The sequence below is a fragment of the Phoenix dactylifera genome, chromosome 9, assembly GCF_009389715.1.
Source record: "Phoenix dactylifera cultivar Barhee BC4 chromosome 9, palm_55x_up_171113_PBpolish2nd_filt_p, whole genome shotgun sequence".
Lineage (NCBI taxonomy): Eukaryota > Viridiplantae > Streptophyta > Magnoliopsida > Arecales > Arecaceae > Phoenix > Phoenix dactylifera.
The window spans coordinates 6,232,507-6,250,862 of NC_052400.1; the positions used below are offsets into that span (position 1 = coordinate 6,232,507).

Sequence of the window (18,356 nt, forward strand, 5' to 3'; positions counted from 1 at the left end):
CTTCCAACATATATATCACACAGATAATAACTTCTCTTTTCCATTAATTCCCATTCTACGAGTTCTGATTCAAGGATCCCAGAATTCAAGTCCAAATGATTCATTGAACATCAACACGCCCGCCGCCCCCCCCCCCCCCAACCCCCAAAAACAAATATGAAAAGATAACAATATTGGTTCACGAAAAAAAGGATTAAAACAGAAATTTTGAAATCTTCTATCGAATTTTTCATTAATTAGAAAGAAAGAAATTCCTAGAGCCAAATCACGCCCATTACAAATTTCTCACAAGAATTCAGGTAGAGATGGAGAGGGGAAAGAACCAGTTCGACGATTTTCAAGTAAAAAGATCCCACAAGCGATCAAAATCTCACCGATTTGGGATTTCTGGTGCAGAGATCGTCGTTATTCTATCGATCCAGGGGGGCGGGGGAAGAAAGAGATGGCGATGGGCAGGAGGACAGAGGACTCGCCCGAGGCGGGGGGGGGTTTGTTCTATCGGTAGCGCTGGCGCGGCCTAGAAGTTGCCTTCGATTTCAGCCAGAGGGCGCGTACGCCCATTGCCCAAGCCAAGCCAAACCATTGTCAAAAGTTAAGAATCGGACTGACCCTATCAATCTTTTCCCTCCTTTCTAAAAAATTCTAAATCCTAAAATCCTACCTAACCCTAAAAGCCCTAAAAACCACATAAGCCTAGGAACAAGTATGTAAAAACTTTAATTATTTTCAGAATGCCCCTATTCCTTGATACCCATGATATTTAAAATTTTTAACTATCTTGTAATATCCTCACCACATAAAGCTTTTTTGGCTCTCAAAATACCCATATCCTAGAGCCTGTATTAACGTGTCAATATAGATCTCAAAATACCCCTCGTCTAAGATAAAACCATTTTAAAAATATCTCTATCGAACAACTTTCTTTATTCTCAAAAAACTCTTGTTAAGGGCCATATAAGTGTGCCAATATAGTTCTCAAGATCTCTCTCTCAAAGATATTCTTATAATAATTAAATATATTTTTATCCAAAATATACCTATTATGACTCCCGATGAAGAGTATCTTGATCGGTTTGACTCTTAATTCACTGCAAGGTGAAGTTGAAATCTCCTATTAAAGAAGGGAATTATCATGTTTCGACCAATAGGATGGCTTATCAACTCTTGGACTGTCATATTTTCTCATGTAAATTCCCAGAGTTTACCCTGAAGATGTTGGCTTTCAATTGGCATCAATGTTGATTTTATCATATGAGTTGGACCAAGCCTTCCCTTGGTTCGGTAAACTGTTCTCTCTTTTAAAATAAAAGAAGCATCCAGTCTTCTGACAGATGACAGTCCATATACTTTAAGAGAATTGGAAATTTATAAAGATGTGATCCACAAATTCAGTTGAACAGTTACAGAAAACACACCCTCCTAAATACTTTCCAAGCTTTTCTTGGAGGCTCTCTCTGGTGTCAGGTTTTGTCACGCCCCGAACCCATCACCCGGGTCCGGCACGCGACCGGCCGCATGATCCCTAGAGCAGTGCCCTAAAGATCATGCAAGGCCTAAGATAAACAACAATTCCAATAATTCCATAAATACCAAAATCAATGATTAATGTACTTCAAATCAAATCCAGCCAAAATGTACTGAATGATTACATAAATTCAAATGTCCATAAATAAAAGATAAATTGACTTCTAACTATCTAGCAGTCTGACTCCAGATCGAGCTCACTTCTTGTCCCATCCGACAGATTCTACGAATCCAGTGCCTCTGAAAAAAAAATGGAAGTGTAGTATGAGCTTTTCCAGCCCAGTAAGAATTCCAACAGCCACACACAATAAAATCATAAAATAATCAAGTATCAAAATATATATGTCATTTCATCATTTCAAAAGCTCAACAAACAACAAATATATGTAATCAGTACATATACACAAATCCTTTGTTCTTTTTTTTACATTATGTGATCCATTCCCGTATTACTCAAATTCCAAAGTTTTCAAACTTTTCATTTCTGGCGTTGGACTAACCAAGATCATGTCCCAGTCCAAGACTGCACAAATCCCACGCATAAGCTCGTGGCAGCTATCCCACGCGTAAGCCCGTGGAGGCTATCCTACGCATAAGCTCGTAGAGGCTATCCCACTCGTAAGCCCGTGGAGGCTATCCTACGCATAAGCTCGTAGAGGCTATCCCACTCGTAAGCCCGTGGAGGCTATCCTACGCATAAGCTCGTAGAGGCTATCCCACGCGTAAGCCCGTGGAGGCTATCCCACGCATCAGCTCGTGGCAGCTATCCTACGCATAAGCTCGTAGAGGCTATCTCATGACAAGGTTAGTCCAACCCATATTACATGTCTAGTTTTACATGTTCAATCACATTCCCATCACATCACATATTTTCATAAATTTTCAAAAATATGTTATTTCTTCCCAAATGAATTTATCTCAATATTTTCATTATAAACAACATGCACGCCTCATAGGTGCCGCATCAACTCATAAACAATCACAACATAATAATGAAAATATGTTGATAAAAATTCGTCTCATATGTATCATATCAACTCACAAGCAATAACATCAAAACCGTAAATAAATCCAACGATAAATCAATATATGCATAGAAGTGCTCAGATGTAGGGATTCTTACAGAAATTGTAGACTGACTCAAACACGGTCCGAATCACAACCTACGTGCTGGGGTGCTGAGTCCCCTGATCAAAATCTCCTGGCACCGCCGACTCTTCCTCTACAAGATCAATTATAAATCACAACTAAATCATTTAATATTTAAATATTCTAAACCATAATTCACATCTACTATGGGATCCATCACCAGGTCCCCAAACATCTCAATCCCTCCAGATCTAGGGCAGTCGGGGTAGCCCGACTCCCACCTTGTACCGCCAGCCTACGTCATCGCCAGCCATAGCCGCAGCCACGCCGCGACGATAATCGGTCCCGGTGAAGAGACTAAAAGAAGAGGTGGATGAGAGAGAAGGGTTCTTCCTCCACCTCTTCGGTCCAAGGGCATCAGCCAGGGTGGCTGTGCCCTCACCTTCCCCACCCTCGGCCACCATTGGCCGAACCATCGCCGGCCGCCCCTGTTGCAGTCGCCGACGATGGTGGCTATCCAAGTGAAAGAGAGAAGAAGAGGTCTCCTCCTCTTCTTCTTCTTTTCTCTTCGCCTTCTTCTTCTTCTTCTTCTTCTTCTTCTTCTTCTTCTTCCCCCAAAACTGACACTGTCCCCTCCCCCTTCCTCCATTTCTTCCACGGAAAGGCCACCGTGATGGTGGCTCGGCTTCTTCACCCTCCCCCACCCGACGGCAACCCAAGCAGCCTCCTCCGACCACCGTCGTCGCCGCCGGTGGCCAACCCACGCGAGAGGGAGAGAAGGGACGGGATCACGAGGAAGAAGGCCTCGGATCCGCCATCCCCCATCTCCAACCAAAGCCCTAGAACTCAACTCCGGCCCTCGCATACCCCGACCAACCCCACCGCCATGAATCCCGGCCAACCCGACGGCCGGCGGCCGGCGGCAAGATCCGTAAAGAGAAGCCGAAACAGGGTACCCCTGTTTCGGATCCTTCTTCGACGATTTCACCGGCCAAATCTTCACCCACGCCGCCCCAAATCCAGAAAATAAAACACAAAGGAAGAAACCATGCTTACCTCGGTCCGGTGGGGGTGTTCCGGCGGCCCTTTCGGCGAGGAATCGGTGGAGAAATCCGTGAGCTTCACCGGATTTGTGGGAGAGGTCTTCGCCGAAGGGGAAGGCTTTATGGCTTCCTCAACCACCGGTCGGATCTTGGAACCTCCCTTCTCCGGTGATCGATCTTCCCCGACGGTCGGCCTCCTCTGGTGATCGACCTCCCTAGCGCCGCTGCCTCACCCCCTTCACCCCTCTTCTTCCACGATCGTGCCTAGGGCACGATCATAAGAGGGATATGGGTCCGGTCTTTTCAGGCCGGCCCGTTAACCTCTTTTTTTTTTCTTTTTTTTTTTTGGGGGGGCGGGGGTTTTACATTCTCTCTCCCTTAAAAAAATTTCGTCCTCGAAATTAACGTACCTGGAATACCAAAGAGTTGAGGGTGTTTGACTTTTATTTCTTCCTCGAGCTCCCAAGTGGCCTCTCTTTCAGAGTGATTGCTCCATTGTACCTTTACATAAGAAATGGTCCGTCGTCGCAACACTTGATCCTTTCTGTCCACAATCCGAACCAGGTACTCGTCATAAGTCAGATCCTCATGCAGACTTATGGGCTCAAAATCTACCACATGGTTCGGATCTGGAATATATTTTCTCAGCATTGAAACATGGAATACATTATGTACACCTGATAAAGCTGGTGGTAGAGCCAAACGATATGCCACTTCTCCAATTCTATCCAGGATCTCAAACGGACCAACATACCTCGGGCTCAATTTGCCACGAACGCCGAACCTCATCATACCTTTAGTAGGAGATACTTTCAAAAAAAAAATATGATCACCAACATGAAACTCCAGTTCTCTTCTCCTATTGTCAGCATAACTCTTTTATCTACTCTGAGCTATAAGGAGCCGTTCTCTGATCACATGTATCTTATCCACAGTTTGCTGTACTATCTTTGGACCCAATACTTTTCTTTCTCCCACATCATCCCTGAGATCTCAAATAGTCTCCCTCTCGAAGTATCTACTCACAAGATTTTGACATACAAAAATCACAGCATCTCAAAACTTGATCCTTTTTATTTACCACACATAGTAAGTTCTTTTGATCTCCTTCAAAAGAATTCCAAACTTCCAACCTTAGATTAAAATGCCATAATTATATCCCAAGAAATTAATTTCTCTTGATTCTACACAGAGATCATAATTGGCTTGACAGAAATAGGAGAAATCTTTAGTATCAAATGCTCTTAATATTCTATAATCATTTTTCTTTTCTTTCTCCCACATCATTCCAACAAATAAGAGATCCATAGAATCAACAACATTCTCCTGAAACTAACTCAAGTATTTCATCATAATGCCTTTTAGATCAAATATTAATGATCTTAACCAGTTTCAAAATAAGTCAAACCACCACACTTCCGCTGCACTCTCTGATTTAATCCATTAAATGCTCTAAAGTCACAAAATGATTTCTGACTAAAGTATCACTTTGCATTGAGACTAAGAAAATCCAAATTTCAAACTTTCAAGTAGAACTAGAGCAAAACCTCTAGATCTTTTTGTCCTCAATTTATATAGAGTATACTTACCATAACTAACCCCCAATCCTTTAGTCAAGTTTAAGGTCACTACGTGATCTCCACAACCTTCTTAGAATCCAAAAATATCTAAGTTTAATTTAAAGGGGGTAATTCTTGTATTCCCTTAGCAATTTAATTAGAAAATCTACATTGATTTTCCTTCCAACAGAATTTACTTCAAATTCAATAGGTTAGAACTGTTAAGCCAATACCACTATGAGTAGGAATTAACTCTATTGATCTCCAGATCTTTCTTCACCAAGATTCTTAACATCCATCAGTAATGCTATATATGATAATTCATGTAAGCATCTCATGACCGAAGTCTCTACTCAATATGACATTTATTAGTGACTTCATCAACAATGACAAAAGATCCTTGCTCAAATCTTAAACCTAGGCTTGAGTTTTAAATTAACACATCAAATAGTCTTCTACAATTATAAGTAAAATCCAGTAGCCCAATCCAAACATGAGAATTCAAATAATTAGAATTCTTCCATCAATATGCATACTCTATGGCCTCAAAATAATCAAATACATCCATAGGAAATAGACCTATTTGCAATATCCAACATGCCAACACCAAATATAATCCACATACATTTTCAACTTCGAAGAACGTTCCTTTCAATATTATGAAATCTCCTTAGCTTACTCCAATACTAAATCAACGTACAAATCCCACTCTAACAATTAGCAGCAAAACCAAAAGTATGATCACATCAAAACCCAAATCAAATTTGAACTTTCAAATCATTTAAATAATATCTGAACATGGTATACTCAAGATGCCATTGTTGACCTACACTTATCTTAGGTCAAACCTCTCTTATCATGATCAAAGACAATTTATACTTTCCTTCCGTATGCATCGAAAACCAAACCGATGCATACATTTTATCACAAGGCCAAGTGGTCTTACAGCTTAAGCACTGAATTTAATTGTCATGTCCAAAGTTATCATAACCTTAAGCTATGATATATTTCTGTCACGATCCCTAGTGATCTTAAACATATGCTTAGATTCCAACTGGTCCCATTTTCCAATAATCTTAAACCTCAAACTTTAATGCCACTAAGGCCACAGTCCCTAGTGGTCTTAAACCTTAGATTATAATATCATTCTTGTTACAATCTCAAGTGATTATAAACCAAATCTCTGATAGTTTTTCTATCATAATTCTCCACTGATACTCACCTGAACATAAACCCTAGGATACCTCAACCTTAAGCTCTAATACCACTCTGTCACGCCCCGAACCCATCACCCGGGTCCGGCACGCGACCGGCCGCATGATCCCTAGAGCAGTGCCCTAAAGATCATGCAAGGCCTAAGATAAACAACAATTCCAATAATTCCAATAATTCCATAAATACCAAAATCAATGATTAATGTACTTCAAATCAAATCCAGCCAAAATGTACTGAATGATTACATAAATTCAAATGTCCATAAATAAAAGATAAATTGACTTCTAACTATCTAGCAGTCTGACTCCAGATCGAGCTCACTTCTTGTCCCATCCGACAGATTCTACGAATCCAGTGCCTCTGAAAAAAAAAGGAAGTGTAGTATGAGCTTTTCCAGCCCAGTAAGAATCCCAACAGCCACACACAATAAAATCATAAAATAATCAAGTATCAAAATATATATGTCATTTCATCATTTCAAAAGCTCAACAAACAACAAATATATGTAATCAGTACATATACACAAATCCTTTGTTCTTTTTTTTACATTATGCGATCCATTCCCGTATTACTCAAATTCCAAAGTTTTCAAACTTTTCATTCTATGGGTTGGACTAACCTTGTCATGAGATAGCCTCTACGAGCTTATGCGTAGGATAGCTGCCACGAGCTGATGCGTGGGATAGCCTCCACGGGCTTACGCGTGGGATAGCCTCTACGGGCTTATGCGTAGGATAGCCTCCACGGGCTTACGCGTGGGATAGCCTCTACGAGCTTATGCGTAGGATAGCCTCCACGGGCTTACGCGTGGGATAGCTGCCACGAGCTTATGCGTGGGATTTGTGCAGTCTTGGACTGGGACATGATCTTGGTTAGTCCAACGCCAGAAATGAAAAGTTTGAAAACTTTGGAATTTGAGTAATACGGGAATGGATCACATAATGTAAAAAAAAGAACAAAGGATTTGTGTATATGTACTGATTACATATATTTGTTGTTTGTTGAGCTTTTGAAATGATGAAATGACATATATATTTTGATACTTGATTATTTTATGATTTTATTGTGTGTGGCTGTTGGAATTCTTACTGGGCTGGAAAAGCTCATACTTATGCGTAGGATAGCCTCCACGGGCTTACGCGTGGGATAGCCTCTACGAGCTTATGCGTAGGATAGCCTCCACGGGCTTACGCGTGGGATAGCTGCCACGAGCTTATGCGTGGGATTTGTGCAGTCTTGGACTGGGACATGATCTTGGTTAGTCCAACGCCAGAAATGAAAAGTTTGAAAACTTTGGAATTTGAGTAATACGGGAATGGATCACATAATGTAAAAAAAAGAACAAAGGATTTGTGTATATGTACTGATTACATATATTTGTTGTTTGTTGAGCTTTTGAAATGATGAAATGACATATATATTTTGATACTTGATTATTTTATGATTTTATTGTGTGTGGCTGTTGGAATTCTTACTGGGCTGGAAAAGCTCATACTACACTTCCTTTTTTTTTTCAGAGGCACTGGATTCGTAGAATCTGTCGGATGGGACAAGAAGTGAGCTCGATCTGGAGTCAGACTGCTAGATAGTTAGAAGTCAATTTATCTTTTATTTATGGACATTTGAATTTATGTAATCATTCAGTACATTTTGGCTGGATTTGATTTGAAGTACATTAATCATTGATTTTGGTATTTATGGAATTATTGGAATTGTTGTTTATCTTAGGCCTTGCATGATCTTTAGGGCACTGCTCTAGAGATCATGCGGCCGGTCGCGTGCCAGACCCGGGTGATGGGTTCGGGGCGTGACAAAACCTGACACCAGAGAGAGCCTCCAAGAAAAGCTTGGAAAGTATTTAGGAGGGTGTGTTTTCTGTAACTGTTCAACTGAATTTGTGGATCACATCTTTATAAATTTCCAATTCTCTTAAAGTATATGGACTGTCATCTGTCAGAAGACTGGATGCTTCTTTTATTTTAAAAGAGAGAACAGTTTACCGAACCAAGGGAAGGCTTGGTCCAACTCATATGATAAAATCAACATTGATGCCAATTGAAAGCCAACATCTTCAGGGTAAACTCTGGGAATTTACATGAGAAAATATGACAGTCCAAGAGTTGATAAGCCATCCTATTGGTCGAAACATGATAATTCCCTTTAATAGGAGATTTCAACTTCACCTTGCAGTGAATTAAGAGTCAAACCGATCAAGATACTCTTCATCGGGAGTCATAATAGGTATATTTTGGATAAAAATATATTTAATTATTATAGGAATATCTTTGAGAGAGAGATCTTGAGAACTATATTGGCACACTTATATGGCCCTTAACAAGAGTTTTTTGAGAATAAAGAAAGTTGTTCGATAGAGATATTTTTAAAATGGTTTTATCTTAGACGAGGGGTATTTTGAGATCTATATTGACACGTTAATACAGGCTCTAGGATATGGGTATTTTGAGAACAAAAAAAGCTTTATGTGGTGAGGATATTACAAGATAGTTAAAAATTTTAAATATCATGGGTATCAAGGAATAGGGGCATTCTGAAAATAATTAAAGTTTTTACATACTTGTTCCTAGGCTTATGTGGTTTTTAGGGCTTTTAGGGTTAGGTAGGATTTTAGGATTTAGAATTTCTTAGAAAGGAGGAAAAAGATTGATAGGGTCAGTCCGATTCTTAACTTTTGACAATGGTTTGGCTTGGCTTGGGCAATGGGCGTACGCGCCCTCTGGCTGAAATCGAAGGCAACTTCTAGGCCGCGCCAGCGCTACCGATAGAACAAACCCCCCCCGCCTCGGGCGAGTCCTCTGTCCTCCTGCCCATCGCCATCTCTTTCTTCCCCCGCCCCCCTGGATCGACAGAATAACGACGATCTCTGCACCAGAAATCCCAAATCGGTGAGATTTTGATCGCTTGTGGGATCTTTTTACTTGAAAATCGTCGAACTGGTTCTTTCCCCTCTCCATCTCTACCTGAATTCTTGTGAGAAATTTGTAATGGGCGTGATTTGGCTCTACGAATTTCTTTCTTTCTAATTAATGAAAAATTCGGTAGAAGATTTCAAAATTTCTGTTTTAATCCTTTTTTTCGTGAACCAATATTGTTATCTTTTCATATTTGTTTTTGGGGGTTGGGGGGGGGGGGGGGGCGGCGGGCGTGTTGATGTTCAATGAATCATTTGGACTTGAATTCTGGGATCCTTGAATCAGAACTCGTAGAATGGGAATTAATGGAAAAGAGAAGTTATTATCTGTGTGATATATATGTTGGAAGGACGAGATGGGTGCAAGCTTCTTTATGGGCACCATATTGGGATAGCAATGGAGATGCCTGTCTTGCAGTTACGGAGCCAGAGTGAAAATTGGTTTCTACTACCTTCAGGTTGTGGGATTGGTCGGCTAAACGCAAAGTTTGAAGAAGAAAAAAGAATTTTTTTTTAGGAAAACGTTTTTATATGGTAAAATCTTGTTCGATGGATTACTGTAGTTCCTCTAAAATCTTCTATTCTGCCCCATCATAGGAAGTTTTTGAATTATGTGACAGCAGATTATGCCTACTGTGCTAAAGTTCTGATCTTGTTCTTGTTTCTTTTTAGGTGTAATCATGAGACTCAACAAGACTGAAGTGAATTTGAGAAGGTTGCTTGCAGCTGCTCCTCACCAGCAGAATAAAGCAAAGCTCATCCATGTGAGTTGAATGCATGTAATTAGTATCGTAGGTTCCAAATGGTTTTCATGAAATTTTGTTGCTGCTTTATCTTCTCCAACATATATTCGATATAGTGCTCAGTAGGTTTTCATATTAGACATGTCTCAAATCACGACATTCTGCTTGTGCTTTTGAACTTCTTAGAAAAGTTAGGATCACAAATTAAATATCTCAGAAGATGAATAAAACAATATTACGAGTAAATGTTAATGCATATTCCATAATATGGATTTCCTTGAGTGAATATATAGTCATTGTTTAATTTTCAAATCAAACTTGTAAAAATATATTGCTTATGTTTAGTAATTCTGCACTTTTGAACATCTATGATGAGCACAGGGATCACTATGGATTTATTTTTTCTGTAAGGAGACATATCGTAATTCTCAATCTTGTGGATTAGAAATTTGTGGCTATATTGTAGTTCTCATTGTGGTTCTCACCTGATTGAATTTTGCTCCTATGTACATGACCATAATTAATCTTGGATAGATTTGTCCTTTTAGTTAAATGTCATTAGGTTCTAAATAGCTAACCTTCTTAGTACTCAAACATGGATCCTAAACTGCTGGATTTTTAAGACCAATTGAAAGGATGATAATTATTAGTTGCTGATCAAGTTTTCTTCCCTCTGGTTAATTGATAAACAACATATCTGAGATACAGATCTTAACAACTAAGGATAGTGTCTGCATAATTTTACTTGTCAACGAAATTATAGTGGGTATATATATGTAAGCATGGGATATGGTAATAAAAAGCTTCCTTTTAAAAACAAAGTATCAATCTTAACCATTCCATGTGAGGTCTTGCCCTTTAACCGGAAGCTTTAGGTGTGTGCAATTGTTCTTGCCATGGGATTTTTTTAAAACAATCTTTAGAAATAATGTTTTTGAGCAGCTAGTATCTAGGGGCAAGGTTTTAAATGCCGTGGGATGGGTTGTCCTAGTTTCTCCATGGAACGAGATGCCCTGCTGTCTCGCCCATCTCGATCATATATCCTGATAGATATCCTCTGTCTCTCTCATATTCTTTTTTTCTTTCTTTCTTTTTCCTCTTTCTTTCCTTCTTTCCTTTCTATTTTCCTTTCTTTCCTTTCTTTTTTCTTTCACTTTTTTGTTCCTTCCTTCATTTCTTTTTTTTTTCTTTTTCTTTTGCTTTCTTTTTGCTTTCTTCCTTTTTTCTTCCTTTCCTTCCTTTTCTTCTTTCTTTCTTTCTTTCTTTCCTTTTTCTTCTTCTCTGAGAAGAAGAAAAAGGAAAGAAAGAAAGGATGGAAAAAGGAAAAAAAGGAAAAAGTGAAAAGGAGGAAGAAGAAGAAGAAAAAGGAAAGAAAGAAAGAAAGAAGAAAAGGAAGGAAAGGAAGAAAAAAGGAAGAAAGCAAAAAGAAAGCAAAAGAAAAAGAAAAAAAAAAAGAAATAAAGGAAGGAACAAAAAAGTGAAAGAAAAAAGAAAGGAAAGAAAGGAAAATAGAAAGGAAAGAAGGAAAGAAAGAGGAAAAAGAAAGAAAGAAAGAAAAAAAGAATATGAGAGAGACAGAGGATATCTATCAGGATATATGATCGAGATGGGCGAGACAGCAGGGCATCTCGTTCCATGGAGAAACTAGGACAACCCATCCCACGGCATTTAAAACCTTGCCCCTAGATACTAGCTGCTCAAAAACATTATTTCTAAAGATTGTTTTAAAAAAATCCCATGGCAAGAACAATTGCACACACCTAAAGCTTCCGGTTAAAGGGCAAGACCTCACATGGAATGGTTAAGATTGATACTTTGTTTTTAAAAGGAAGCTTTTTATTACCATATCCCATGCTTACATATATATACCCACTATAATTTCGTTGACAAGTAAAATTATGCAGACACTATCCTTAGTTGTTAAGATCTGTATCTCAGATATGTTGTTTATCAATTAACCAGAGGGAAGAAAACTTGATCAGCAACTAATAATTATCTTCCTTTCAATTGGTCTTAAAAATCCAGCAGTTTAGGATCCATGTTTGAGTACTAAGAATGTTAGCTATTTAGAACCTAATGACATTTAACTAAAAGGACAAATCTATCCAAGATTAATTATGGTCATGTACATAGGAGCAAAATTCAATCAGGTGAGAACCACAATGAGAACTACAATATAGCCACAAATTTCTAATCCACAAGATTGAGAATTACGATATGTCTCCTTACAGAAAAAATAAATCCATAGTGATCCTTGTGCTCATCATAGATGTTCAAAAGTGCAGAATTACTAAACATAAGCAATATATTTTTACAAGTTTGATTTGAAAATTAAACAATGACTATATATTCACTCAAGGAAATCCATATTATGGAATATGCATTAACATTTACTCGTAATATTGTTTTATTCATCTTCTGAGATATTTAATTTGTGATCCTAACTTTTCTAAGAAGTTCAAAAGCACAAGCAGAATGTCGTGATTTGAGACATGTCTAATATGAAAACCTACTGAGCACTATATCGAATATATGTTGGAGAAGATAAAGCAGCAACAAAATTTCATGAAAACCATTTGGAACCTACGATACTAATTACATGCATTCAACTCACATGGATGAGCTTTGCTTTATTCTGCTGGTGAGGAGCAGCTGCAAGCAACCTTCTCAAATTCACTTCAGTCTTGTTGAGTCTCATGATTACACCTAAAAAGAAACAAGAACAAGATCAGAACTTTAGCACAGTAGGCATAATCTGCTGTCACATAATTCAAAAACTTCCTATGATGGGGCAGAATAGAAGATTTTAGAGGAACTACAGTAATCCATCGAACAAGATTTTACCATATAAAAACGTTTTCCTAAAAAAAAATTCTTTTTCCTTCTTCAAACTTTGCGTTTAGCCGACCAATCCCACAACCTGAAGGTAGTAGAAACCAATTTTCACTCTGGCTCCGTAACTGCAAGACAGGCATCTCCATTGCTATCCCAATATGGTGCCCATAAAGAAGCTTGCACCCATCTCGTCCTTCCAACATATATATCACACATATAATAACTTCTCTTTTCCATTAATTCCCATTCTACGAGTTCTGATTCAAGGATCCCAGAATTCAAGTCCAAATGATTCATTGAACATCAACACGCCCGCCGCCCCCCCCCCCCAACCCCCAAAAACAAATATGAAAAGATAACAATATTGGTTCACGAAAAAAAGGATTAAAACAGAAATTTTGAAATCTTCTATCGAATTTTTCATTAATTAGAAAGAAAGAAATTCCTAGAGCCAAATCACGCCCATTACAAATTTCTCACAAGAATTCAGGTAGAGATGGAGAGGGGAAAGAACCAGTTCGACGATTTTCAAGTAAAAAGATCCCACAAGCGATCAAAATCTCACCGATTTGGGATTTCTGGTGCAGAGATCGTCGTTATTCTGTCGATCCAGGGGGGCGGGGGAAGAAAGAGATGGCGATGGGCAGGAGGACAGAGGACTCGCCCGAGGCGGGGGGGGTTTGTTCTATCGGTAGCGCTGGCGCGGCCTAGAAGTTGCCTTCGATTTCAGCCAGAGGGCGCGTACGCCCATTGCCCAAGCCAAGCCAAACCATTGTCAAAAGTTAAGAATCGGACTGACCCTATCAATCTTTTCCCTCCTTTCTAAGAAATTCTAAATCCTAAAATCCTACCTAACCCTAAAAGCCCTAAAAACCACATAAGCCTAGGAACAAGTATGTAAAAACTTTAATTATTTTCAGAATGCCCCTATTCCTTGATACCCATGATATTTAAAATTTTTAACTATCTTGTAATATCCTCACCACATAAAGCTTTTTTTGTTCTCAAAATACCCATATCCTAGAGCCTGTATTAACGTGTCAATATAGATCTCAAAATACCCCTCGTCTAAGATAAAACCATTTTAAAAATATCTCTATCGAACAACTTTCTTTATTCTCAAAAAACTCTTGTTAAGGGCCATATAAGTGTGCCAATATAGTTCTCAAGATCTCTCTCTCAAAGATATTCCTATAATAATTAAATATATTTTTATCCAAAATATACCTATTATGACTCCCGATGAAGAGTATCTTGATCGGTTTGACTCTTAATTCACTGCAAGGTGAAGTTGAAATCTCCTATTAAAGAAGGGAATTATCATGTTTCGACCAATAGGATGGCTTATCAACTCTTGGACTGTCATATTTTCTCATGTAAATTCCCAGAGTTTACCCCGAAGATGTTGGCTTTCAATTGGCATCAATGTTGATTTTATCATATGAGTTGGACCAAGCCTTCCCTTGGTTCGGTAAACTGTTCTCTCTTTTAAAATAAAAGAAGCATCCAGTCTTCTGACAGATGACAGTCCATATACTTTAAGAGAATTGGAAATTTATAAAGATGTGATCCACAAATTCAGTTGAACAGTTACAGAAAACACACCCTCCTAAATACTTTCCAAGCTTTTCTTGGAGGCTCTCTCTGGTGTCAGGTTTTGTCACGCCCCGAACCCATCACCCGGGTCCGGCACGCGACCGGCCGCATGATCCCTAGAGCAGTGCCCTAAAGATCATGCAAGGCCTAAGATAAACAACAATTCCAATAATTCCATAAATACCAAAATCAATGATTAATGTACTTCAAATCAAATCCAGCCAAAATGTACTGAATGATTACATAAATTCAAATGTCCATAAATAAAAGATAAATTGACTTCTAACTATCTAGCAGTCTGACTCCAGATCGAGCTCACTTCTTGTCCCATCCGATAGATTCTACGAATCCAGTGCCTCTGAAAAAAATGGAAGTGTAGTATGAGCTTTTCCAGCCCAGTAAGAATCCCAACAGCCACACACAATAAAATCATAAAATAATCAAGTATCAAAATATATATGTCATTTCATCATTTCAAAAGCTCAACAAACAACAAATATATGTAATCAGTACATATACACAAATCCTTTGTTCCTTTTTTTACATTATGTGATCCATTCCCGTATTACTCAAATTCCAAAGTTTTCAAACTTTTCATTTCTGGCGTTGGACTAACCAAGATCATGTCCCAGTCCAAGACTGCACAAATCCAACGCATAAGCTCGTGGCAGCTATCCCACGCGTAAGCCCGTGGAGGCTATCCTACGCATAAGCTCGTAGAGGCTATCCCACGCGTAAGCCCGTGGAGGCTATCCTACGCATAAGCTCGTAGAGGCTATCCCACGCGTAAGCCCGTGGAGGCTATCCCACGCATCAGCTCGTGGCAGCTATCCTACGCATAAGCTCGTAGAGGCTATCTCATGACAAGGTTAGTCCAACCCATATTACATGTCTAGTTTTACATGTTCAATCACATTCCCATCACATCACATATTTTCATAAATTTTCAAAAATATGTTATTTCTTCCCAAATGAATTTATCTCAATATTTTCATTATAAACAACATGCACGCCTCATAGGTGCCGCATCAACTCATAAACAATAACAACATAATAATGAAAATATGTTGATAAAAATTCGTCTCATATGTATCATATCAACTCACAAGCAATAACATCAAAACCGTAAATAAATCCAACGATAAATCAATATATGCATAGAAGTGCTCAGATGTAGGGATTCTTACAGAAATTGTAGACTGACTCAAACACGGTCCGAATCACAACCTACGCGCTGGGGTGCTGAGTCCCCTGATCAAAATCTCCTGGCACCGCCGACTCTTCCTCTACAAGATCAATTATAAATCACAACTAAATCATTTAATATTTAAATATTCTAAACCATAATTCACATCTACTATGGGGTCCATCACCAGGTCCCCAAACATCTCAATCCCTCCAGATTTAGGGCAGTCGGGGTAGCCCGACTCCCACCTTGTACCGCCAGCCTACGTCATCGCCAGCCATAGCCGCAGCCACGCCGCGACGATAATCGGTCCCGGTGAAGAGACTAAAAGAAGAGGTGGATGAGAGAGAAGGGTTCTTCCTCCACCTCTTCGGTCCAAGGGCATCAGCCAGGGTGGCTGTGCCCTCACCTTCCCCACCCTCGGCCACCATTGGCCGAACCATCGCCGGCCGCCCCTGTTGCAGTCGCCGACGATGGTGGCTATCCAAGTGAAAGAGAGAAGAAGAGGTCTCCTCCTCTTCTTCTTCTTTTCTCTTCTCCTTCTTCTTCTTCTTCTTCTTCTTCTTCTTCTTCTTCCCCCAAAACCGACACTGTCCCCTCCCCCTTCCTCCATTTCTTCCACCGAAAGGCCACCGTGATGGTGGCTCGGCTTCTTCACCCTTCCCCACCCGACGGCAACCCAAGCAGCCTCCTCCGACCACCGTCGTCGCCGCCGGTGGCCAACCCACGCGAGAGGGAGAGAAGGAAGGGACGGGATCACGAGGAAGAAGGCCTCGGATCCGCCATCCCCCATCTCCAACCAAAGCCCTAGAACTCAACTCCGGCCCTCGCATACCCCGACCAACCCCACCGCCATGAATCCCGGCCAACCCGACGGCCGGCGGCCGGCGGCAAGATCCGTAAAGAGAAGCCGAAACAGGGTACCCCTGTTTCGGATCCTTCTTCGACGATTTCCCCGGCCAAATCTTCACCCACGCCGCCCCAAATCCAGAAAATAAAACACAAAGGAAGAAACCATGCTTACCTCGGTCCGGTGGGGGTGTTCCGGCGGCCCTTTCGGCGAGGAATCGGTGGAGAAATCCGTGAGCTTCACCGGATTTGTGGGAGAGGTCTTCGCCGAAGGGGAAGGCTTTATGGCTTCCTCAACCACCGGTCGGATCTTGGAACCTCCCTTCTCCGGTGATCGATCTTCCCCGACGGTCGGCCTCCTCTGGTGATCGACCTCCCTAGCGCCGCTGCCTCACCCCCTTCACCCCTCTTCTTCCACGATCGTGCCTAGGGCACGATCATAAGAGGGATACGGGTCCGGTCTTTTCGGGCCGGCCCGTTAACCTCTTTTTTTTTTCTTTTTTTTTTCTTTTTTTTTTTGGGGGCGGGGGTTTTACAGGTTTATTCATTAAGCATAGCCAGAAGGAAGCTTTAATTTCCGCAGAGCCGAGGTATGTTTCCATTTGATTCCCCTTGTGCTTAGAAATACAACTAATTTTCCTGCGACCTACAACTAATTTGCTTCCTCCAAGGCTTTGATCAGATTTTAAGAGTCTCCATCCTATTTATCCAACTGCCTGACAAACCAACCTAGCAGCTCAAAAAGAGACGTGCAATACTAAAGAAGAGCAGTCAAAACAAGATTTATAAAAGAAAGAAACTTAGTTTTTGTAAGGACCCATACGGATGTGTATTTAGTCCTACATCGGTTATTCACTGGGTAGATCTTGGATACTTATACAGAAGTAAGAAACCTAAATAATACCTTTCGGCTAGCCATTTTCGGTGAGGTTTTAAGTTGTTACAAATGGTATCAGAGCGGACCCAGTACATAACCTATGTGGACTAAGGGACACTGGAACACATTCCATTAGAGCTGACCATGGGCCGATCGTGGTATTTGTAAAATAGATTTGAATAGATTTGAACACTTAGCCTGACGAAAACGTCAGGACTTGAACGGAGGGAGTATGTAAGGATCCGTGCGGACGTGTGTTTAGTCCAACATCAGTTATTCATTGGGTAGATCTTGGATACTTATGCAGGAGCAAGAAACCCAAATAATACCTTCCGGCTAGCCATTTTGGATGGGGTTCTGAGTTGTTACAGTTTTCATGAAGAGCTAGGATTTCAATTTTCAAATCGAAGGCATCCTATCAGCTTTGGTAAATAAGCTTACCTACCAACAAAGACAATGCAAGATAATAGAAGGAAGGGGTAGAAGTTTGCAATTTAACCATGACACACTTCCTCACACTTAAGGCCGTGTCTCTGATAGAGCCGATCAAACTTTTCTCATAATTGATGGAGAGCCCAAAGATCAATTCAAAAGCATAGAATGATCTGAAAAATAGAGATTTTTCTTCCTTAGCATGGGCAAAAACAAGGGAGTCATTGGCATATTGAAGAATTTTGGTACCACCACATACTCAAGGGTTCCCAAGGCCTTCAAAAATCCAGGAGAGAGAAGCTTTTTTTGAGCATTCTACATAAGGTTTCAACTGCAAGGATGAAGAGGTAATGGGAAAAAAGGATCCTCTTGACATTCACTACACTCAATCCATTTTTCTGGAAACCCTCTGTGAACTAGGAGCTTAATCAGATATGATGAGTTTAGCTTGTCAAAACCTATGTGCATACATAAATCTT

General features: G+C 40.1%; 1 protein-coding gene and 1 long non-coding RNA gene across 4 annotated transcripts in view; both read right to left on the reverse strand.

The window, feature by feature from the left end:
- Positions 1–17,018, reverse strand: part of LOC103717472 — a 32,236-nt gene extending 15,218 nt beyond the window's left edge. The window contains exons 1-3 of one of the 3 annotated variants that reach the window (XM_039129903.1): positions 16,744–17,018; positions 15,721–15,819; positions 12,717–12,808 (exon numbers count right to left, since the gene is read on the reverse strand). In XM_039129903.1, coding sequence (XP_038985831.1) covers positions 12,717–12,800 — 84 coding nt within the window. In that variant the 5' untranslated portion in view covers positions 12,801–12,808; positions 15,721–15,819; positions 16,744–17,018. Of the gene's footprint in view, positions 1–12,716; positions 12,809–14,852; positions 14,863–15,720; positions 15,820–16,743 lie in introns of those variants that run through there. The other 2 variants (XM_039129904.1, XM_039129905.1) reach the window with 2 other exon arrangements.
- On the reverse strand, positions 42–3,958 carry LOC120111856. The gene is made up of 3 exons (XR_005513258.1): positions 3,670–3,958; positions 2,648–2,746; positions 42–1,764 (listed from the first exon to the last, which is right to left on the reverse strand). It is a non-coding gene; the product is annotated as an uncharacterized LOC120111856 (long non-coding RNA).
- Positions 17,019–18,356: the final 1,338 nt, after the last annotated feature.